The sequence below is a fragment of the Lampetra fluviatilis genome, chromosome 2 (genome assembly GCF_964198595.1).
Source record: "Lampetra fluviatilis chromosome 2, kcLamFluv1.1, whole genome shotgun sequence".
In the NCBI taxonomy this organism is placed as follows: Eukaryota; Metazoa; Chordata; class Hyperoartia; order Petromyzontiformes; family Petromyzontidae; genus Lampetra; species Lampetra fluviatilis.
In genome coordinates, this window is record NC_136276.1 from 35,332,617 (window position 1) to 35,356,896 (window position 24,280).

At 47.9% G+C, this 24,280-nt stretch overlaps 2 protein-coding genes across 2 annotated transcripts; both read right to left on the reverse strand.

Annotated features, from left to right (window-relative positions):
* Window positions 1-2,445: 2,445 nt before the first annotated feature.
* On the reverse strand, window positions 2,446-13,297 carry LOC144938737 (solute carrier family 22 member 13-like). Its single transcript, XM_078866641.1, has 9 exons — window positions 13,234-13,297; window positions 12,259-12,450; window positions 11,793-11,956; window positions 11,550-11,689; window positions 10,113-10,330; window positions 9,294-9,402; window positions 6,465-6,698; window positions 4,582-4,682; window positions 2,446-3,071 (listed from the first exon to the last, which is right to left on the reverse strand). Exons 1-9 carry the CDS (start codon window positions 13,295-13,297, stop codon window positions 2,953-2,955), a joined length of 1,341 nt encoding a protein of 446 aa, XP_078722767.1. The 3' UTR covers window positions 2,446-2,952.
* Window positions 13,298-19,426: 6,129 nt separating this feature from the next.
* Window positions 19,427-23,544, reverse strand: TMEM18 (transmembrane protein 18). The gene is made up of 5 exons (XM_078866516.1): window positions 23,432-23,544; window positions 21,534-21,651; window positions 20,651-20,705; window positions 20,184-20,277; window positions 19,427-20,059 (listed from the first exon to the last, which is right to left on the reverse strand). The coding sequence occupies exons 1-5, from the start codon at window positions 23,504-23,506 to the stop codon at window positions 19,961-19,963; spliced, it is 441 nt and encodes a 146-aa protein (XP_078722642.1). The 5' UTR covers window positions 23,507-23,544; the 3' UTR covers window positions 19,427-19,960.
* Between the last annotated feature and the right edge of the window lie 736 nt (window positions 23,545-24,280).

A 24,280-nucleotide genomic window follows, 5' to 3' on the forward strand; every position in this document is an offset into this window, starting at 1 on the left:
AACGACGTTCCATCGTGACTTTTTTTTTTACGATCTGGATGTCTCACTCGCACAGCCACCTTACATTGACATGCTAATCTCTCACAATACAATGGCCACCTCCACAGCCGCGTCGTCCTCGTGGAGGTACATCACCGATCTTACATTGACATGCAAATTCCACCTCTAGCCCAGCCCACTTACCTTTGGGCTGAGCCCATCTCAAGCCGATGTTACTTCGTGTTTCAGCAGTTCTCCCGCTGTATTTTCCCCTGCCTCGGCAGCTCTCTCGCGATATTTTTTCACCTGATGACGAATTCACGACGAAACGTCTGGAATTTTTTTTAAGAATAATTTTTCTATCTACGTGGTTTTACTGAAAGACCCAAAGAATATGACGTTCCATCGGTTAGGCAACATGGGAGGATGAGTGATCTCCAGGGTGTGGTCAAGGGATGTCTCCCTATTGGTCACCATGTTGTGTATGCTCATGATATGGTGATTAGGCGCCACGGTGGCGAGATGTTAACTCCCTCGCCTGGTTACGCAGGAGGTCGTGGCTTCGATCCCGACCTTGACGGCTGCTGCTGTAGATTTGGAGTTTGCATCTTCTCCTCGTGATCGCATTGATTTTTCTCTGGGCCCTCCACTGTTTTCCGCCTCGACATGATGAGTCACTTTGCTGAGCTATCATTTCTAGCCAGAGAGCTTATGAAAAATGGCTATGCTCGCTCAGTCGGCCTTACCCGATAAAATTAAAAGTACGTTTTTTGTTAATTTAACAAACTTGTTCTTTCATAAGGTTACCATTGCCAACGCTGTTGTCGTAACCACACCTCGCCTCGCCATAAAGCGACAGCTCCAGCAATGCATTTTCAGCCAGATGAAACATCCAATATTTGGCGTGCACGATGTATGTCGGGTACTATTTGAACTTATGAGAAAGAGCTATATAGCTCAGTGAGCCTTACCTGGTGAAGTAATTTTGTTTTGCTAAAGTAGCTAGCTAATTTCTGCTCACTGAGGAGTTGGAGACTCGACTGCTGAAAGTGGAGAGTCCTACTAAAAGGTGGGGCCTTATAATCAGCCCCACAAAAAGAAAGCACCTGCCTGGATATGTTTTTTTAATACGAAATACTCCACACCTACAACTCCCCATGAGGGATGGGGCAGTTGTCGGGAGTGTACTATTGACCAGCTCCAGTTTGGCAACTGAAGTCTCACTCCAAATCAGTCGAGCGGCTTGTCATCAGCTGTGTAACGCTGTGTGTACAACCTACCTGGCCTATTGCTCCACATGACGCTCTGGGTCTCCTCGGCCATCATTATGCCCTCTCTCCCTTCTCTAGGCCCGTTCCATGGAACATCTGCCCCTGTTTGAGACATTTTGGCTGGCTTGCCTACGATCAATCCTAGGTTTAGACAGAGTGGATTGTGTGCGTAATCCATAGACCTTTGAAAGATCTGGACAGAGTCCCATAAATTAACTCCTCTGGCAGGCGAGGTTGCGTTGGCTGGGTTATGTAGCCCTCAAGCCCAGCCACAGCGTTCCCAAGCAGCGTCCGTTTGGCCGGATAGAAAAGCAAAACAGGCACGGAATGGGATAGAGAAGAGATGGGCTGATGTGGTACGAGAGGATGTGGAGCTGTTTGGACTTTATGATGACTGGTACCAGCGGTGTCAAGACCGGACTCTGTGGAGGAGGCTCAATAAGGATGCGCCTGGGCAGTCAGAGGCAGTCCTCCAACAACAACAGAGGGAGAGCGACGCTCACAACAAGCAGAGCACCGGGTAAGTTAAAGTTTAAGTTGGCACAGTGGGAGCACAGGTCGTATACGTCTTTCAGTCATCAGCGGTCTTCATTTCAAGGCCCGCAGGCCACCGGCGGTCCCTGGTGGCCTTTAGTGCGGCCTCTGACGTGGGGCGCCCGTCAATATACAAATCTGAAAACACCCCCACCCATCATCATCATCATCGTGCTGCTGTCAACCCCTAATGGTTTCAAATGTGTGGTGACCCTCACGCTGATGATGTCTTATCGGCAAAGTACGCCCCCCCCCCCCTGAAGATTAGTGAAGACCACTGCCAAGACCGCTTCTGTTCCCATGACCTCCTGCCACCGGCAAGAGCCTTCCACGCTTCACATGGCCTCAAAGCACACCTAGCCTGGCACGCGCGCTGCTGGGCCGTCACCGACACTTCGCCGCGAATGGCGACTTGTTCTTGTTACAATGCAATTGCACCCCCCCCCCTCCATCCCGTGAGGTGTGCATGGCTCACATCCACATTTACAAGTGCCACTTTTTATTTTGAGCTAACTCGGAAAGAAACAACACACACACACACACGCGCGTGCACACACTGCACGCATTACGCAGGGTTCGGCAATGGATCCTGTTTGGCACGGCAATTTGAACGTGCACAAACTAAACACAGCCACTCGCAAATTAAGTGCAGCGCAAATGGTGATCCCTACACCGGGAAAAAAAACGCGAGAGAAATGTAATAACTTATCTCCGTTACAATGATGATGAAACAGGTGGCGGTGTCGTGCACTCTGCTACGCATCCAGCAAGCTGAGCTAAGATTCCCAGCCACGACTAACATTAGTGGCGAGCAATATTTGAACCTTCGCCTGCCCGCCCTGGTCAGCGTGATGCAGTATGAAAAAAAAAAGCATTGCTCGATTGCTCGATGTTATTTGCAAAAGCACGCCAGTAAGGGTAATAATGCCCGGATGGTAATGGATAATCTCGAGCTACAAGGCAGTTGCAGTAGGGCAACGATGGCGATACTGCTTTGATGATTCCGAACAAGGATTAAACTGGTGCACAGCTGGTTTAAACGGGAATCGCTCTGCTTCCGAGCTGCAGGTCCACAATCAGTGCGGTGGTGTAAGGTGACATGGGAGGACCCTGCCAATGGCTCGCAAGGGTCCCGGATCACGCCTTGAGCTTGGGAGTTCTCAATGTGTTACGTTATGTTCTCCTTTGAACAGCTTTGATCCTCTTCAATGCTCACGGTGGCGCTGCTGCTGCTGCAGCCTCCGCCTCGCGCGGGCACCGACTCCATCCGCACGACTCCGCCGTGGCCTGCGACACAACCACGGACACCGCACGCGCAGCGGCTCGGCGTTCCCTCCCGAGGGTTTGCGGGTTGCACCCAGTGCCGGATGAAGCTAGTGCGGGGCCTGTAGCATATGATCTTATAAAGGAGCCCTAAATAAAAAAAACGTAAATATAAAATAACTATGTTTTTACTTGCATAGTAGAGTAATTATATTTTTTCATTTGCTATACGGCCAGATAATAGGACAACTCGCTCACCTTAAACACCAAGTCGTTCGTAAAAATTGAAGGCGGTCTAGTACTATAGTAATAGAGCAAGTGCAGAATCACTGAACCGGAATTAATAGCTTGAAAGCATTTAGCGCGGGGCCATTGAAAGTGCGGGGCCCTTCAGCATATGTAGTAGCTACTACATGTGTAGTAGCTACTACATGTGTAGTAGCTTATACACGTGTAGTAGCTACTACACGTGTAGTAGCTACTACATGTGTAGTAGCTTCTACACATGTAGTAGCTACTTTAGCTACGACGATAATCCGGAGCTGGCCGCACCGCCCGTTGCTCTGCAGGTCGATAATAAAATGAAATGCCGCCAGTAAACTATTCACGGCTGCTTGCCAGTGTGCTTTTACATTAGAGATTGAAAGCTAATTTATTTAGGACTTCTTGTAGTGTATAGTTTGTTGTCCTTCCCCCGCACCTCCGATCATCGCGGTTGTCCACGTACGGTGCGAAAGAAGTTCAACACGCATACGTACGCTGATGGGTGAAGGCATCTCCGCAACGTGTCGGTCGTCAGGATTGTTTGACCATCATCCATCGATCAGTGTGGTCAGGGTCGCGAAGGGGAAGTGGAGTGGGAGGGGGTGAGGTGGCAGATCGGTTCAGATATCGCTCGCCACTGATGTTGGCCGTGCCCCTCGGGATCGAATTGATAGGGCAACCCGCTAACTGCAGTGCCACTGCTCACCCAGAATTATAATTAGGAAGGAAACAAAGAGCTCGATCTATGTAATGACCCCTTTACGTTCTTAACACAATTAATAAGCAGACAATGTCTGCTTACGTCTCCTGCACATATGCGTCTCGACCCCCGTGAAACAAAGAAAAGTATTTCTTCCACAACTCCGTACTTTCTTCCCAATGTTTGAATCAGATGCCGTGAAAGCGACGGCTCCTCATGTCAGAGGAGAGTGTTGTTAACGAGATTTAATCTGCGCTATGAGGAACGGAACCTGTCGGGCAGAGCCTCGACCGGGGATTATTAAACGTCGCGGAACCGTGAGAGGTGGCGATGCCGACCAGGGGAGGCCTTCACCCAGCAGTGGATTAATCAGCGGCCGATGGCGACGACGACGACGATGGTGATGATTGAGATTGGTGGGAGACATGTTGAGGCTTCAAAATGAAAGGTACAAGTCGTGTCTGTATTTTAGACGGGGCATCGATGTGTCACCCGGCATTATGCTGCGAGTGGCTCTCATCTGGGTCAATGAAGGAAAGTCGGCAGCGGTGCCGGGTCACTGCTGATCACCTCTGAGAGAAGCGGTGGCGTCCTCCTCCTCCTCCTCTTTCTCGTCAGCACCGTCAGTTGCCGCTTGGGAGGTTTTCTTGAAGTCGCCGGCCCTGAAGAGGCTGTAGGACGCAAGAGTCAGGCACGCCACGACACAATACCGAGCATCTCAATAAGCATGGTGTACTCCTGAATTAGAATACTCAACAGCAATGCTCACCGAGTTAAAACATTCCTCTTCAGGAACATTAGTAAGTGATTTCCTGCTCATATGACCATCGAGGCGACACTTGCCTCCTGTTTACAGCCATGAGTCAGTGGTGGAAATTCCACGTACCTATGGTGGAGGCGAGTCTATCTATAGGAAAACCACTGTTCACTTCTCCACAAAGTGGTACTCGTTTTATCATAGCCGGAGAGATGATCGGCCGAGACAAACCCCGTCCAGGATTTTAATTCGCCACCTTTCCGATTGTGAGCTGCTCGCTCTACCGCTGAGACACCTGGCTCACAAATTCGATAACATACCAAAAATCAGCAACATTTATGCATTGCTTTTAATTGTTAAAATGCATTCAGAGCAAGCAGGGTGTGGTGATATGCACTGGCATACCACCTGGGACATTTCGGCAGGCGGAGGCAAAGTGAAAACCCCATCAATCTGGCCCCGAATCGGGGACATCCTGATCTTGGTGACGAGTTCGTGCACAAGTAATCATCTCCAGTGCTAGAGCGCCCTCTGGCGGCGACTCCTGCTGCACTGCTTGGTCCAGGAGGGCAACACTGGGGCATTAAGTGAACGGTTTCATTTCCTGGCACGCAAGGCTTTACGTAAATTTGAGACAGCTCTGACTACGACGCCACAAATGCAAAACGACAAGTTTGGGGAGGGTGCCTTCACCCACGCTGGAACTCACTTCCCAGCAAAACGCCGCGCCGAGAAAAATTCCAATACCTTTCGGAAATCTTCTAAAATCGTATTTTTTAAAACTGGATTTAAATTCTTAACTCGCAATTAATAACGTGATGCATGGCTGGTCAATACTACAAGCGGCGCAAAATAAGTGACTTTTAGTATTTCATCCGAGTCTCTCTTGGGTCGGAGGCCTGTCACACCACACCCAGGAGCACCTCTGACTCTGCACGTGGCCCCCAATTGCCGCGCCTAGCCCAGTCTCGCCCAGCGACCCGCAACGCATTCGGCGAGAGATTAATATCTGAGCAAAAAAGAAACACGCAGCACATCACACGCATCGCATCCACGGAAATTAAGCCTCTGATTGCACGTAACTAAGAAATCCCCCACATACCGGACGGATTAAAAAAACAATCGCATACGAGTGCGCTGAGAAAGAAGGGGGTGACGTGTGCTTGTGATTTCTTGTGAACAAAATGAGTGGGCTTGGGCGGGACACGTGGCCAGAAGGGATGACCGCCGGTGGTCTCAGATTAACGATGAAGTTCCAACAAAGGAGGGGAAAAAATCCACTCGGGAGATGGAACGATCCAATCAGCTTGTGTGCAGGACCTACATGGATTATTGCATTGCTTGGGGAGGCCTTTATCCAGCAGTGAATAGATCATGGCTGCGGATTACGACAGAAAGTGCTCGAGTATGCAGAAGACGACTAACTCAGATGGGTATCTAGACCTCTCAAGAAGAGGTCCAGTCCTGAAATTGCAAGGTTTTGAAATAGGCTCCTTAATTAACACGCAAATAAACATACACAAAACATTCAACGTAATTCCTCTGGGCAAATAACAATATAGCGACTTTCGGGGTGTCGATCGCCCCCCATGTTAGATCTGCCAGATTAGCACGTGGCGAGCACGTGGCGAGCGCTGTCCAACGCGGTGCACGGCCGCCGGTCCCCGTCACGGCGCTCGCTCGCTCGGCCACTGACCCCACGGCACAGGGCAAGGCGAGCGAGGGCTGCCGCTCGCACTCCTCCACGGAGTCGGGGAACGGCGCGCGCCTCGTCTCGGGCAGCAGCAGCGCCAGCGCCGCCCCCGCCAGCGGCAGGCAGCCGTGCACCGAGAGGGCCGAGACCCCCAGCACGAGGGCCGCCCGGTTCACCAGCGGCGCCAGAAGGCTGCCCACGCTGCCGCACATGGCCACCGCTCCCAGCGCGTTCTGCCTGTGCCGGTGACAACGCGCCAGCGCGGCCGGGTCTCGTTAGCACGCACGGTTGGCTACGCGCGGTGCGACAGAAGGTCAACTTAGATGCGTACGTTAAAAAAAAAATGTTTGTTGGGTTAGATCAGGTAAATGTAAAGGTGTCATTAAATCATCAGGGCTTGGCACGTGAATAAAACCTGCCAATTAGTTACTTGTCCAGCCCACCGGTGTGTTGGAGACTAAGCCCACAGCATTTACAATTTGAGTACGACGTTTCGCTGATGATTACAACCAGCTTCATCAGGCGATTTGCCACAAGTCTTCCTGTCTTGATGTTAAATAGAGTACTTGTTATTATGTAGTCACAGACATTACAATGGATTACGTTAATCTGGAAATATTTAGTACCATTGACTAACAACCATGCAAACAGCTACTCAGAGCGGAACGCCACCAAACGAACCGTAACTGGTCGCGAGACAGGGAGAATATTCACGGTGCAGCGCTGCTATTGTCTTGCTCTCGCCATTGCTGGCGGATTGGCCTCCCAGTCGAGAGCCCCTCCCGAGGGCATGTTCACCTACACGTCTCCACTCGCCAGGCGTCTTGTAAGACGTGGGAGTGCCGAACATTGCGTGGCACCACCCGCTACCTGCCGACCGACTCACTTGCGCTGTGTCCGTTAACACTGATGGGTGGACAAACGCAGAGGAATTTAAGAAACTTTTTTTTCAGCTGCCGGGCCAGAAGATTGAACCCGGTGACCTTTGCTTTGCAGCTCAGTGTGCTGCTAATCATTACAACCACGTATCCACGTCTTCTTATCCCATCGCAAATGCCAATAGACAATTAATCAAGTCCTAATTATAGTAAACTGATAAGCAGGATGCTTGAAAACCAACATAGAATCCCTCCTTTTATCTGCATCACGTGCTCATCACAGAAAGTCGCGAGAGTTGACTAATCATTGTCACTCGGGAAACCCAAATTGCCGCTAAATTTCCTGACAATGATGCCGAGCAGCACCGTCACTGACATGCGTGGGCTCTACCGATGTCCTGACGTACACATACAGGAAATAGAAGTACAGTACAACAAGCGGGCGTGCGACCTCGTGTCCGCGTGTCTAGGGGTGTTGTGCCTCCTACGGGGTCGTCGGTTGTCTCCCGAGTTCTCAGATTTACTCCCTCATCCCAAAACACTAAAATGTATTTGCCAAATGTCCAACGGTAGAGCCTTCTTCAAACAAGAGGACTGACACTCAATGAGGATTTTCCATGGAAAGAATATATATATATTCTTGGTTCTTTCGGTAAAGTCACATAGAAGGGAAATAATAAAATAATATAAATATTAAACAATAAAAATTCTGAAGACGTTTCGACTGCAACACAAGCAATCATCATCAGGCGTGAAACCAAGAATATGAATCCCTGCAGTCACGAAAGCTTTAAATAAAAAAATATATATTTACATAAGTAGAAGGACACTGTTAAGATGTATAGTTATTTGGCAAGTAATATGACAACAAATATCTGCATTAATATAGTTCACTTATCCCCTGAGGCCACACTTCAAAAATTAGTCATGCAACTCGTATAATGAGTGTGAATACAGATTTGTGAATTTGGCATGCTTTTGTGCATGCTCGTGTACAATTGTGTCCGTGGGTTTTGTAAGTGCCATCACGATGGAATTGTGCGTGTCCTTGAATAAAACAAACCGCAATTGATTCCGTCGCAAAAGACGCTTTACATCAAATGAAGTCATTACACGAAGATGGTGGAGGGGGTCAGGACAGGGGTGGAGAGAGAGAGAGGGAAATGCCGTGCACAGCCTGGGACAAAGCAACCGAGGCCTGGAACCAACAACAACCACAGCATGCCCCAGGGATTGCCAAGGCAGTCAGGGCAGCAACAGTGAGCCCGAGAGGCAGGCATGGATGAATATCAATTTGAAGTTTGGATGATGTAAACTACTCTGGAGGCTTGTTTGCAGTTGTACCGTATGGCTTTCTGGTACGTTTTCCGATTTTATGAAATAGCTCCCACAATGTGGGAGGCGAAACGTCGGCAATGTTGGCAAACGGCACGCGCGGCACAGGGTGGTCCAGATGTCCTGTCACCCGCCAATTAATTGACCTCTAACAATTGTTTTAAATAAATAAAAAATATTAAGTTTTAGAGAATTAAATTGGGAGGGTCACAAGACATCTGGGCCATCCTTTACATGCTTTGACTGGCAACACATAGTCACTCCGGGCAAATTATTTTAAAGAACTGTTCCTTGCGAACCAGCACCTCTGAATAGATATAACTTAGTTTAACACGTAGTAGGCTTTCGCAACCAATATTATCCATAATAAAAAAATTTTTGGACAAACGTCGCATAAATATTAATGCGACGTTCGCCCGCCACCACCACCCGACACAGCCAGTAAGAAGTAAGGTTTGCCACGTAAACAAAACGTGGCAAACAGTTTCCACTTCAGCACACCGGGCGTGCCGGGGAGCAGGAACCCGCGGCGAATGCAATTCGAGCCACGACGTTTCGCCGGCGATGAGCTTGCGACAGAGGTGCGGCGTCGCAGATCCCGCGGGGGGCACGCGCTCACCTGACGTTGGTGGGGAAGAGCTCGATCCTGTAGAGGGTGGCGACGCACGCCGTGACCTGTGCGCACAGCTTTCCCAGCAGCGCCAGTGCCACCACGACGTTCGCCAACTCTGGGGGGGGGGGGCACAGCCGATCGATCAACCGGTCCGCTGCTCAACTCGAGCGAGCAGTGGACCGTGGACGCACCGCGAGGGCGAGCAGGTGAAACACCGAACGAGCCAAGCTTTTTCGGCTACCGGTACGATTGAAAGTAGATTTTTTTTTCTTGGGGGATCAGATCGCGCAAGTAAGACGTAGCGTCGTGCACCCCCTCCTCCAACCGACACAGCCATTTGATCAAGTTTTCACGTGAAAAGCACGTGCAAACCACGTGCTAAATTACTGATTCAGCACAACCGATTTCTGGCCACTGCCTGATAACGCTGGCTATAACTAGCAGCGAAACGTCGTGTACCCAATCGTTACGGGTTGTGAATTTCTCTCCAACACACCGGTGGTGCGGAAGCAGTAATACATTGGCGTGTGTGTGTTCACGTGACAACATTATGAGTTGTCTGTGTCGGGTCGAGGAGGGTGTACGACACGTTTTACTTTCGCGATCTGACCCCAAAAATAGAACATTTTCCGGTGAAAAATGACCTGAAAATTGCTGAAATGGAATTACGCATAGCAACAACGTCCCCTCAATTGCACACTAAAAACAAACACTTGTTGGGACCCTCCTGAAAGAGAGACTCGGTGAGGCTTTCCTGAGCAAACGCGCAGAGATAAAGTAAATAAGCATGGAAGATCAGCAGCAGCAGCAGCAGCGGCAGCTCACCTGGGTTGCGCTGCAGTGGCAGGCACAGCAAGCAGGTGGCGCCGGCCACGGAGAGGCAGACGATGCAGAGGGAACGGCGGCCGACGCGACGCATGAGCGGCGGTAGCAGCAGCTGCGGGACCTCGGCCAGGCCCGACAGGAACTGGGCCATGTGGATGTCGAGGCCAAAGTCGCCGACGCTCAGGCACAGGCCGTAGTACGTCATCGACACGGCGGCGCTGATCGTGGTCGCGGCGGGATGCGTGACGGGACCGCCACACACGACACGAATGACGCAAAACGCGCAGCACAGAGGAGCACATCACAGCCTATTTGGGGGCAGAGCAGCAAAGTGCATTGTTGTACTGCAATTCTATGATCTCAGCCCAGAGGTCGCAACCGGGTACCCGATACCCATACCCTACCCGATACCCGGTTACCCGTACCCGACCGGGTACGGGTACGGGTAGCCGTTTGCGACCCTGGTGCGGCCGGGTACGGGTACGGGTAGGCCGTGAGTCACTGGTGAGTCACCGTTTGTCACTCATTTCGGGTAGGGTACGGGTACGGGTAGAGAACGGGTACCCTTACCCGGCCGGATACGGGTACGGGTACCCATTTGCGACCCTGGTGCGGCCAGGTATGGGTAAGGAATCAAAACCCGTTTTCGACCTCTGTCTCAGCCCCTATGCTTCCCAATGAGCTGTGGTGTTGGCTCACTGGGGGACATGAGCTTACATTATTATTGGGCCCCTGGCCACCTCTAAATGTATCCTCGTGAGACGAATTGAGAGATGTAGACAAGAGATCGCCTGTAGATGTAGTGAGACGAGAGAGAAATGTAGGTGAACCTCGAGATGAGAAATATGAGAGCTGCAGACAAGACAGAGGTTAGAGTGAGGTATTGGCTTTTTTTTATCTTGACTATTTTATGGAGCCCTATTTCTTTTCATGAATCCACAGCCCCTTGAGTTGTTTGGGGTCTTAAGATATTTGCCTGGTTTGCTTGAGCCTAGTGCCACTACGGCGCCACACACAAAAAAATAACAGATCCGAATCCACAACTTGTATATTGAAGAAGAGCCATAGCTTGAAACGTTCCCTATTATATAATGATATGAATTATAAAAGTTTAATTATAATTCAACGTCTAGGGCAGTGATATTGATGGACGTGTTGAGTTTTACTGCCAACGCATCACCACATGGTTTATATATTAAGTTATGACTTCATGCCATGCCTATTGTTGTGCCATCTGAGTTCGATTCCTGACCATGACAAACATCGGTGGCAAGTGGTAAATGAAGTGAACCTGGGTCCTCCCTTCATCAACCCAACCCACCATGATCAACGTGACGAAGTATGGCCAAACAACCCCCTGTAACCAACGCGGCGCGGGGAGGCCCTTCGTCCAGCAGTGGATCGATACGCGTCTGTAACCGATGAAGTAATATTTACCAAATGTACGACATTATCAGCAGCCTCTTGCGCAACGTGCGATTTCGGAACGTTGTGAGCAGCGTGGATTCGTTAGCCGCTCTCCTGTTCGTGAACGTCTCTTCAACATCGACGAGTTCCAGGGCGTGCAGCACCTTTTCCTGCATCACCCAGAAACACGCGGGCACCAGTCAGTCAACGCCGTGTCACCGTTTTGTTTAACGCTGATAGTTTTGATGTCAATCGCAGAGACATCCCACTAACCTCAGTCCTCCGGTTGATTATTGACGCCTGCCGCAGCAGATTTCTGGCCTCCGTTGTGCGTTTTTTAAAAAAGAGCCATCGAGGAGACTCTGGCAGTGACCTTGAACAGAGGACAACGTGTGAATACATGCGATCCTCTCTTTCCAATTGACAGTATTCCAGTACTGAGCAGCACGTAGTTACCATTGGAAAATTGATGAACCATTAAAAGGGAGTACCTCTGTAAATTATTACAAGAGCCCCAGCACACGCAACAACAAAAACGATCACACATTTCTACTGAATTAATCTCATTTCTTGAAATGAGATACGTATCTGTAACTGTACACAAATCCACAAGAACATCCTTCCTCGACTTGCGTTCCGTATTTGACGAGAATGATAAAGCATAATTGGGTAACATTTTCAGAAGTGAGAAATGCCACTGAAGACGGAAATTTGACATTGGGTGGAGGGTTCTAATAACGCTCGACGTGGACAATCACCCACCAGAAGAGAAGCAGAACCATGAGTTGGGGCACCCCAGTGGCAAGGTGGAGTTGTGGCCAATTCTGGCTGATCTTAGCAACTCCAGCCAGGGCCATCATGCCCACGCTGAAGGCCAACGCCAGGATGATCGGCGGCCAGGCCCGGAGGGCGGGGCCACACCACTCCACGCCTGCACGAAGCGTGGCCAGCACAACGCACACCACTCAATGGGGAACCGCGCACACCATTCACAGTTCCTATGATCACTGTTACATTGTTTATGTTTATGTGGCTTTATTTCGGTGAATTTGAGGACGGGTTGGTCTGGCCATGTTTGTTTGTTGTAGTACAGAGTTGGCCTGATAACTTTAATCTACATTGTCTTATGGTTGTTATTGTTTGACTTGCATCCCACTGGGATTTTTGCACACAGCGTTGAAATGCGGTGTTTTTTTCTGGAAGACTTTGCTGTTTTTCCCAGGATTTTTCTGTTGCGTGTAGTCACTTTAAGATGTTTCTTGTTCATGTTTTAGTTTTGTTGCGGTTGCACCCGAGTCAAGAGCCGCATGGCTCACAGGGCTATACCTAATACATGAAACTGAAAAGTGAAACTGAAAACAGTACACACTGCATACACCTTACTGTATACGCGGCGCACACTGCACAAACCGTACACTGCACAAACCGTACACTGCACAAACCGTACACTGCACAAACCGTACACTGCACAAACCGTACACTGCACAAACCGTACACTGCACAAACCGTACACTGCACAAACCGTACACTGCACTCACCTACAGCATTCACTGAACACAATGAACACACTTCACAAGTTGAGGATTACTGTATATTTCCCATTGCCTAGTTTTGCATCTCACAGCTATTTTCTCTATTCAAGATATCACCCACGTGTCCTTTGAATGTTCTTTCTCATCCGCAACACTCACACTGCTGAGCCAAGGCTTCCCACTGGTGTCCCACTCGTCACGATCTCTGGCCACCTCCATCCAATTCACTCCTCCAAATCTCGTCATCTCATCCCGACAACGTATTCCTATCTCCCTTCTTTGCTTCCCTCCAACGACTTTGAGTCTATCTGAGCAAGGTGTCCTGCCTAATTTACATTTCGTTTTTTTTTACTTTGTAAATTACATCTGTCATGAATTTTAATTCTGAAATCTTTCCTTTATAATGTTGTCTCGTCTATCATGACAGTGGTACATCCAAGGGGGAGGGGCATTCACCTTGCCCCCACCCCGGCCCTTTGAGACCCTTGAAAATTGGTATTTTATTGATACTTACCAGAGAAAATACGTGGAAAGTGGTTTATTATTATGAAGCAAAAAACATATAATTTCCATTGCTCTTTGGCAAACTTGTACAACTTTTTTACTTGTTATTCAGTTAGGGACCATGTTTTCCCTCCAATATTAGTGCCCTGTGCATGTACATTAGTAAACGTGAAAAGCTGGGCTGGGGGAAACCAGCAAAGCCTGAGGTGTGCAGAACAGCTTGTGATACTGCATTGCCAATGGTACATAAGCGCAGATTAAACTAAACTGAACACATCCGTCAATAACAATGGCCTAACGGGGAAAACAAATATTTAATCTGCGACTTTACAGACAGTGGCCCTTTTTTCAGAGTAGAAAGAACATTCAGCCATTGCCCGAATTGTCACCTGTGAAATCATGTCTTGTCTATTTTTCAGTTCTGCTAAGCTCAACCGAACAGCTCAAGTCATGTCTGCGGACCTCTTCAATTGTCGCGCGTAAGCTGTCGCTCGCGATAAAAAACGCAACCCACGGCGAAGGGAGCGGGGAGGGGGGGGGAATGTGTCTCACTCACCTAAACTGAACGAGCAGAGCATTATGCCACTGGCGGTGGTTCCAGTGAGGAGCCGCCCAAGGAGGTAGGTCGGAAAGTTTGGAAGGAATGCGACCACGAACTCGGCTGCTCCCTGAGACGCGACACAGCTGAGCAGCACTGGCCTGCGACCGTACCTGCGCAAGGCTGAGGTTATTGAGTTTGCTTTAGACTCGCTGTGATTTTTGAGCACGCAGACACGCGGTGCGCTGTGCACAGGGATATTTACCTGTCAGATGCAATGCCCATGGCTATGGAACCGACGAGCAGCCCGACCATGAACATGGTTTGTGAATAAAACTTAAAGTCTTGCAGGCTGTACGCTTCGCTCTGCGAATCACGGAGTGTCGGAAAGACAGTACACACACACAAACACACAACCCACATCGTCATAAATGCCCGTGCGTCTCTCTCATCCGACGCCCTCTATCGTTATCATCACAACTTTGTTGCCAGTGTCTGTATACTTGGATCGCGTACTGTTCTTTAAAACATATTCACACAAATCACAACTTTTAACAAACAACGCGTTCTCTTCACACGACCCTTTACGCGTAATTGCAGCACCTCGCGCGTGGCGATTCAACGACGCGCGCGCCTCTTTACCGCTCCACCGCAGCAGCCAGCGGTCAGTCCGAGCTCGACCCGGGACGCGTTCACCGCCAGGGAAGCCTCCACCGAGGCGGCGGCACGCGGCTCGCACGCGTTGCGACGTCCCTCGCCACCGCCGAACGCCACGAGCTCTCGCCCGGCGGAGCGGTTGCCGCCCGAGGCTTCGTGTCCGTGCGGCGGCGGCGGCGGCACGCACGGGAAAAGCGCGCCGCTGAAGCAGTCCAAGAAGAACACGAACGCGGTGATGGTGACATTGGCGGAAAGTTTGAGCAGCATCCTCCTCTGGAACGTGCCGAGTTGTCCAATGAGGGTGAGAAATTCGTCGACATTGACAGGCATGGAGGCAGCAGCAGCAGCGGCGGCGGCGTGCAGTGCTCAGTTGCAGCATGAGCCGACTCGACTCGGTGCATCAGAAAATTCTGGCGAATGAAGGCGCGTGACAGCATGTTTCTGTGAACGGCACTTCCTAATTATATAATGCAGCTGCAGCAGCAAAGCTCAGCGGAGGTTGGCTACCTTGGTTGATGACAAAGTCCACTTCTGGAGGTTACTATTCTGTTCAACATATGCAGGGAGGTCATGCAAATATTTATCAGTGGCTAATGAGTAACATACGTTGTTTTGTTGACGAAGTTTTATTTAATTCCAGCAATTACAGGTACATATCGCTTATATGCCAATAGTCAACAAGACAGGAGTGGCTGAGTTTGTACGTTGCTGTGGGGTGGTTTATCACATCGCAAGATCGAGGGAGATGGTGGTGGCTTAGGGAGGGAGGCCTTCACTCAGCAGTGGGTTAATGAAGGATGATGATCACTTGCACACAAGTGAAAAGTTCTAATTCCAAAGAAGAGTTGTAGTTATTCTAATTTTGACTGCTCATGCAGATGTAGTGACTGACTCAGATACACTAAGAGTAGGAGCAATGGCGGAGCCAGGATTTTCAGGTAGGAGGGGCAACCCCTCCAGCAATGAAAAATGATGAGTTGTGAGTAAGTAAGGAGTTGTGAGTAAGAAAGGACTCGTCCCTTGCTTTTTTTCGACGCGTGTGCGGCGATGGCGCGGCCATCGATCGAGGGTCGATTCGAACCGCGTTGTGTGATCGGCATCGCGCTCGCTGAAGGTGAATGCCTTCAGGGAAGTCGTGTACTGGATACGTAACTGCGCACAATTCTGAGTCACTTATAACTGCTTTGTCGTTACTTATTGACAATTATGGACTCAGACTATTGTCCTATCATCTCAGAGTCCCTGGCACGTAATAATATGCTACACAGTGGCAGTGGGGGTCGCAAAATGCAGATTTATTACTAATACACCCCAATGATCCGATCGAAATTAGGGATTTTGATCGGATCATTGGGGGGGCACGTGCCACCCCACCCCCTGGCTCCGCCAGTGAGTAGGAGGCACTCTGTTTATTAACACGGCCTGACAGTAACACTTAGTAACTACGGCTCCCAATCAGGACAGCTGGTAGACTGCCTGACTGGCGACGCCGAGATGGTGAAGACGGAGATGACGGTGAAGACTCGAGCAGCAGCACGCCGGGATCGTATACGAGGGGGCAGTCGTTTGGAGTGGGATCCCATCGTGCTGCTGCTGGACAGGGGGCGTGGCCTGGAACCTACCAGCGGGTACTCGATGTGTCCCTTCCGCTACATCCCTCTCTGGTCTATCACGAATGGGTGCAAAAAACCCGATTTTTCCAGCGGCAGGCATCGGGTTTTTTCTTTAATACAATTAAACCCGATTTCGGGGAATTAAAACCTGGTTTAATGAACACGAAACTCTGATCCAAGGCTTAGGCTGCTTCCTCGTCGGTGCTGCTATCGTACTCGGGGCTGTCGGGCACGGGGTAGTCGTAGAATGCGGCGGGCAGGTTGGTCTTGATGGACACGAGCTTCTCCTCCACAATCGTGGGCGCCAGTGAGTTCCTTGGCTTGGAATGGATGAAGCCCATCGTTGAGAAGTGCGGTTCTGCAATTAGAACCAATTAAACCGGATTTCTCCCAATCTCAGATGATCGGGTTTAATATAAAAAGACAATTAAACCCGATTGTAAAAAACCCGACTGTGCCACCCTTGCTATCACGTGGCCTGCTGTCAGTCAGGGCTGCTGTAGCTGCAGATTCCCTGCCCTGCCAGCAGCCAGCGCTATGCTAAGTGACCGATGATTCTATGTCACTACATACGTATACTTTTGGGAAAAGTGTTCAGACCCACGGTGGCGAGATGTTAACTCGCCTGGTATACATGAGGTCGTGGTGTTCAATCCCAACCTTGACAGCTGCTGTGTATTTGGAGTTTGCATGTTCTCCCCGTGGTCATGTGGATATTTGATCCGGGTCCTCCTGTTTTTTCCTCCACATTTATAACTGTAATTTAGCTGCTATGCATTTCCACGCGATAAGCCACTTCGTTGAGCTATCATTTGTGGCCAGGTCACTTCTTAAACAAGAGCCTCAGTATTTAGCTCAGTGGGCCTTACCTGGTAAAAGAAAACATTTGTTTAAAAAAAACATTGTTATTTTCTTTGAACCTATCTCCGTGACTTTACCGAAAGACCCAACGAATATTTAAAAATGCAGTTTATAAGGAGCATATTTCACAGACCTAAACGACCTCAACTCTGAGGTGTGGAGCCAAGCTCCGTGTAGCTTTAATGTCAGGTGAAAGAGGTGGGGTCCTTTCAGTGTCTTTGACAATTGTGTAGGTTCAACACTGGATTGCGTTACAGACGGTGGAGGCTGGTCCTGGTCCTCGTGACTTACGTGGCAAAGAGTTTATTTTAAACCATGACAGGGGTGGAGAGATGCGTTGGACTACCAAAAATTAGGTGTGGTGGTGGCACAAAGAACGTGCCAATTCGTATAGTACAGCATACCGGTGTGTTGGAGAGCCAAGCAACAACATTGTTCTGTGTACGTGAGAACCCTCATTATTAAACTGGCTGGCGGGTGGTGACACATTTATATATTTACGCGATCTAACCCAAACATACCTATATTATGGATGATATTGGTCGCCTCCTACGTGTTAAACTAAGGGCGCTCCGTTTGCCCCTCAATTAAATGATGACAGCCTTTCCGAAGGCCTGAATCAACAAGTTCGAGAAAGTGGACACCCCCCCCCGCAGATATGGGGGTAACAAGTTGATCCGACAAGGTTGCAACAAATTGTCGACCCCCCCCCCAAAAATTTATTTTGTAGGCATAAATACACACCCTACATGCAAGTCAGTAGTATCTACATACATGCCTACACACCCTACATGCAAGTCAGTCGTAACTACTGAGTTAGTAGTATTTCCTGACTATTCTTACACATCCTACACATACTAGTCAGCAGTATCTACTGACTATATATTACACACCATACATAACTAGTCAGTAGTATCTACTGACTCTATATTACACACCATACATAACTAGTCAGTAGTATCTACTGACTCTATATTACACACCATACATAACTAGTCAGTAGTATCTACTGACTCTATATTACACACCATAAATAACTAGTCAGTAGTATCTACTGACTCTATATTACACACCATACATAACTAGTCAGTAGTATCTACTGACTCTATATTACACACCATACATAACTAGTCAGTAGTATCTACTGACTCTATATTACACACCATACATAACTAGTCAGTAGTATCTACTGACTCTATATTACACACCATACATAACTAGTCAGTAGTATCTACTGACACAAAAGTCAGTAGTATCTACTGACACACTAGTCAGTAGTATCTACTCTATATATTACACACCATACATAACTCGTGACTAGTATCTACTGACACACAAGTCAGTAGTATCTACTGACTCTATATTACACACCATACATAACTAGTCAGTAGTATCTACTGACGCACAAGTCAGTAGTATCTATTGACACAAAAGTCAGTAGTATCTACTGACACACTAGTCACATGGGGAGAGAGGACATCAGTGGGGGGTGAGACGCGAAGCATTGAGAAGCCCTCCGCAGGAGCTACAATCAGCTTGCCACAGGCCGCCGACATTCTCGTTATTTAAATTCCAATTGTTTACCCAGGAGAGCATCACCGAGTCTAAATATACTTTTTTCAGGAGAGCCCTGTAAAGTTTTTGCAGCAGGGCGCAATCATGCTCTTTGTAATCCCAATTTAATAAATTGTCAGCACTGGCGTGTTTGGCTAACACCAGTCACGTTCATCAATTGTTTATAGCTACGGGAAGAAACTTGATAACCCAAAATAAATCCATCCAGGACACGGGGCGAACATTCAAACTCGACACGGAAAGGCACCCAAGTCGGGAATCTAATCCAGGCCCTTCCTGCTGAGGCACAGGGGCCACCAGTGCGCATGAAGGGGACGCGACCCTTGATTAGAGGAAGCGGTCACAATTGCCGCAAATGTATTAACACAAACTTAACGCAAAGGGTCCTCCCTCCCCAACTATCAGCAATATCTCCAAACTGCCCCCCTGCCACCCTTCCCTGTGGGGGGTAGCTAGGGAAGAGTACGTGAGATAGGGGGGGGGGCATAGCATATGGTGGGGGACCCTTTGTGGTTGGTTTGCAATACAGTCGCTTGTGGTACATTCGCAGTAGTTTGGGGTAAATCTGCGATACGTATCATTAATTAGAGCCCAAAGGTAGGAATCCACACAAGGCACATTCAAATGTAATATATTTGATGTATGTACAACATACCTTTAATGAAAATGATAAACAGTCGACAACGCTGAGATTGAAAAATATGGAAATGGCATTATGCTAATGCATGTTTAAACATGTATTATGCTAATGCGTGTTTAAACATGTGGCCCCGACCCTTCAATGAGAAAAAAAAACAGATAACATTTGGAGAAAAAAAACCTTATCAAAAGTACAGAAATACACTTTACAGAATATTTAACGAGACAATGATGAAACGCTCTGTAAGAAAACTTATTTTTTTAACCAACTACCATTCATAACAATTACCACCATAAATGACACATTTACAAATGCTCCCTTTTTTAGAGCCAAATAAAATAACATATTTTCAGTTAAAACCTTACTCTTGGAGAATGCCACTACAGAACTATTTTACACTCTTTTAATCAAAGGAGAAAAAATAAATGTCGGCATGGAAAAGTGCTCAACACAGCACACGGGAGGTGGTGCACAGTAGTGAGTCATGAACGTAAAGGTCATTCTTTCATTCGACTTGAGCATTAATCTTTCTTTTTATTTTTCTCCTTCTCGAGTTGCTTCTTAATCTTTTCTGCCTTGAGTTTTGCCATGACACTGGACATTTGGCAAATCCACATCACCTAGATGTGCACAGAAACCATCAAGACATTTAGTGTTTGCGATGGAATTTTCCATTAAATTATTTAAACCTTGAGATATTCATTCACAATGGCAATTTGCATAATAATGCGTGTTACTCCTTACCACAATAATCATCGCATTTAGTAGCAATGGAGTGGAGAAAACAACAGAGATAAACAACCCCTGAGAATCAAAATACTGGTACTTTGCAAATGACCTGGGAGGAAGACAGACACACACACACATCAACCAGTTTACCATGAATACTTAATTTGGTATAATATGCAATGCAAGTACTAGTGGCAATGTCGACTATCGTATTTAACTCTCGCAGGGCTCATGCACACTTTGGTGGAACTGCTATATGATTAATAAACAATTATATTCAACATTTTCAATGGGGGTAAGCATTTCATTCCTGAAATAATATTATACCAGTTGTTTCTTACTCTTCATAATTCATGCATGAGACAGTGTTCAAGTTTTTAAACAGTTAAGCAAAATACACTACTGAAATGGATTCCTTTCATTTGGAATCAGAGTAACTCCACACAATTTGCATCAACAAAGGTTTGGATTTGCATACAAACCTCCAGTTCATTGCTGCTACTTCATTGATGTACTCTGCAGAGTACGTCAACAGCACTGCAACAAATGGACATTGTTACACAATCATTAAAAACAATGCCTTGTGTGTAGTATTCCGACGTCGAACTTGGTTTCTGTAGGCAGCAATCAACACTCCATTTCGTACAAACTCGGCTCCCTATCTCAGCACCGTAAGAAACCAACCAAAACCCTTACACTGCCTGGACAGATGATCACTACGCAGAGCCCCCACGTGACCTCCACCATATACTCTTTCCCTGAACATAACAAAGACACGATATGATGCTGCACAGGCAGAAGGCGTCCAGTGGTGCATCAGAAGTTAAACAAAAAGGATAGAGAAATGCCTCCTTTGGCACAACACAAGATAGGAGTGTGTCGGAAGCCTAGTTTTCCTTACGGCAGCCGTCAACAAGCTATATTATGTAGTGACCAGCCAGTCAGCACCAGACCCGACCCAGGAGGGTCAACAACCAGCAGCTGACAAATGTCACATTAAAACGCATTGAAGGATAAGTCGTCATTCTTCCAAATTAATTACTAATCCATGTGCAGCAGCCAATACACACCTACCAAACCAGCACATGATGTTGGCCAACATACACAGCCCAGGCTGGGGGACATACCTGCCCTAAAGACAAAAACACAATCATTTATAGAATGTGTCATGAGGACACTGTGCACAGTCGTCATAATACCCCAGGGGGCATAGATACATGGCAGTGCTGGGATACGGAACTGAGTTCGTATGGAATTTAGTGGATGCTGTACAGAAAACATCAGCATACACATTGTGAGATGCGCATGTAAGATGTATGTGTGTGTCTGCATAGCCACAATAAAGTTGGTGCAGTGTCAACTTACATAGCAGAAAAAAATACACGATTTGAGCAGTTTGAAGTTTTCGTGTAAGGTACGTCACCAGAAGACAGAGGCCATGGAAGGCGATCAGACCCCACAGCCATGATTCAGTCCAATCGATCTTTGCAAAAGGAGAGGGGAACAAACTATGACCCTGCAGTATATAGCACGCAAGATCATTTGAAATTGTTTACGATTGTCAACGCCAAGCATTTTATGCAGACAGCTTTCGTTTTGAACCTCAAACTCCATTGCAAAAGATGTCTCAATGGGCTCTCATCATGTAAAAAAAACAACGTATTAATATAAAATTGTAAAGCCCGACCTGTGGTCAATTCTAATAAAATCCCAATAGCACTGTAAGCTGGAATTACAATTATGTACATCGCAAACGCAATTCATAACGAAGGGCTATACTTGATCAAGGTTTGGTACAGGCACAATACATGACTGTTCCTTTCTACCACTTCCATACAACAAACGATATACATCTGGTCAACATTGACAAGACACTTTAAAGGAGGCATTTTGCCCACTATGACATGGATCAAAAACCTTGGCACAAATCTGACTGGAAACTATTTTTCGACCAGGCATCTATGCTGTCGACTCCCCTAACCCTGTTCCAAGTCCTGGCTCAAAACCTTTTGATTCTACGCGCTTTTATTTAACTCACTGTCTGTTGTTGTTGTATTCTCAAATCTTGTAACTCCATTTTAACACTTCCCAATGTGGTATCGACTGCAAACTTGGTATACTTATGTCATATACTGATCACAATACTACATTCCAGAGGTGGGACAAAGTCATTGTTATGCAAGTCCAAGTCGAGTCGCAAGTCATCAAATTCATGACTTATTAAAATTACGGCCTTGCTTGGAACCTATCTACGTGACTTTACCGAAAGACCGAACAATATGAATTCCTGCGGTCACGAAAGCTTTAAGATGATAAAAAATAGTTTAACGTCTTGGCGACAGATGCGTTGGTGGCAGAAGCCACATTTGTAATATGCATAAAACAGGTGGAACAGGCTTGCCGAGGGACGCCGTGGGCAAGGTACAGGGAACATCACCGTATGTCAGAGGTGTGGACTCGAGTCATGTGACTTGGACTCGAGTCAGACTCGAGTCATGAATTTGATGACTTGCGACTCGACTTGGACTTGCATAACAATGACTTTGTCCCACCTATGAGATGTGGACTCGAGTCATGTGACTTGGACTCGAGTCAGACTCGAGTCATGAATTTGATGACTTGCGACTCGACTTGGACTTGCATAACAATGACTTTGTCCCACCTCTGCCGTATGTTCTGTAATGTATCAACACCACAACTTCACAGCCCCCACACCACGCATTGACCAGCGTGGTGAAGTATGGTGAAAACGAACACACGTGGCACGCGCGTTGGAAGAGCCCCTGACCGGGCGGTGACAGCTTCTCTGCGATTACACGAATCACAACAACATCACCAAGAGTGGACGCGCAGCGCTCGCAATAGACTCATAAGTCTCCATACTCTTAGGTTTTGTCGGTAAAGTCACGTAGCTACAAAATATAAATACAGTAAATTTAGCTGTGGACGGTCCCACCTGAAGACGGAGACGTGTGTTGCCTCCGAAACGTCGTGATTTAATTGATTTATTATTATTTATATATTTTTAAATTATTTCTATTTTTTTTACCTACGTGACTTTACCGAAAAAAAACCTAAGAGTATGAATCATTGCAGTCACGAAAGCTTCAAATCTAGACTCAGTAAGTCTCCTAGGGGCCTGGTGTGTGAGGCCTAACGCACGACACAGTGAAACCACCCCAGCTCTCAGCCAGGCCCCCCACTAACAAAAGGGATTAGGCCCCCCACCAACAGGGAGCTGTGACCCCCCGAGGGACCCCCACCGAGTAGAGGAAGCTCCAAAGCCCCGTAATTTGGACGCCGCTGATCGCATCGAAGGGCCCGGCCGAGAGGTTCATGTCGCTTTGGCGAGCAGGCACGGAATCGATTCCTCGATTTAGAGAACAACGCGAATCGATCATTCGATTCGTTCGTTAAGACTTTATTGTGGGAATCGATTGCAGGTGATTTTTAAAGAAGCGTGTAGGGAATCGATTATCGTGTCGCTCTGTGGTGATGCTCGATGCCGTGGGGAGGATGAACGCTTTGACTCATTTTGGCTCACATCGCTTAACTCAAATTAACTATTTGTATTTCATTTTACCAGATAAGGAGGCCCAACTGAACGTTTATTTTTTCAGAAGCGACCTGGCTATCATAATACGATAGCGTATCGTCAAGTGAAAATGCAGAGCAAGCCAGACGCTCCAAACGCGTGATGTTGATTCTAAATGTGGAAGGGAAAAACCGGAGGACCCGGGGAGAGAGACACGCAAAGTCCAAATATACAGCAGCAGCAGCAGGCTCGGATGGAACCCACGACCTCCTGTACACCAGGCGAGGTTGTTAACATCTCCTAGCCACCGTGATGATGATGAGAGAGAGACGCAAACTCCAAATACACAGCAGCAGCAGCAGGCGTCAGGGTCGGGATGGAACCCACGACCTCCTGTACACCAGGCGAGGTAGTTAAAAACGAGGCCACAGTATCGCCCCGTGTGTCGTACACCCTCCTCCACCCGACACACCGCTCTGTTGGGCTCCAGCACGCACGTGGTGCTTGAGCAGTCAAACATTCGTGCGTCTGTTCACGTGGATGCTTTATATTGGTAGGGACCTTCTGGTTACACCAG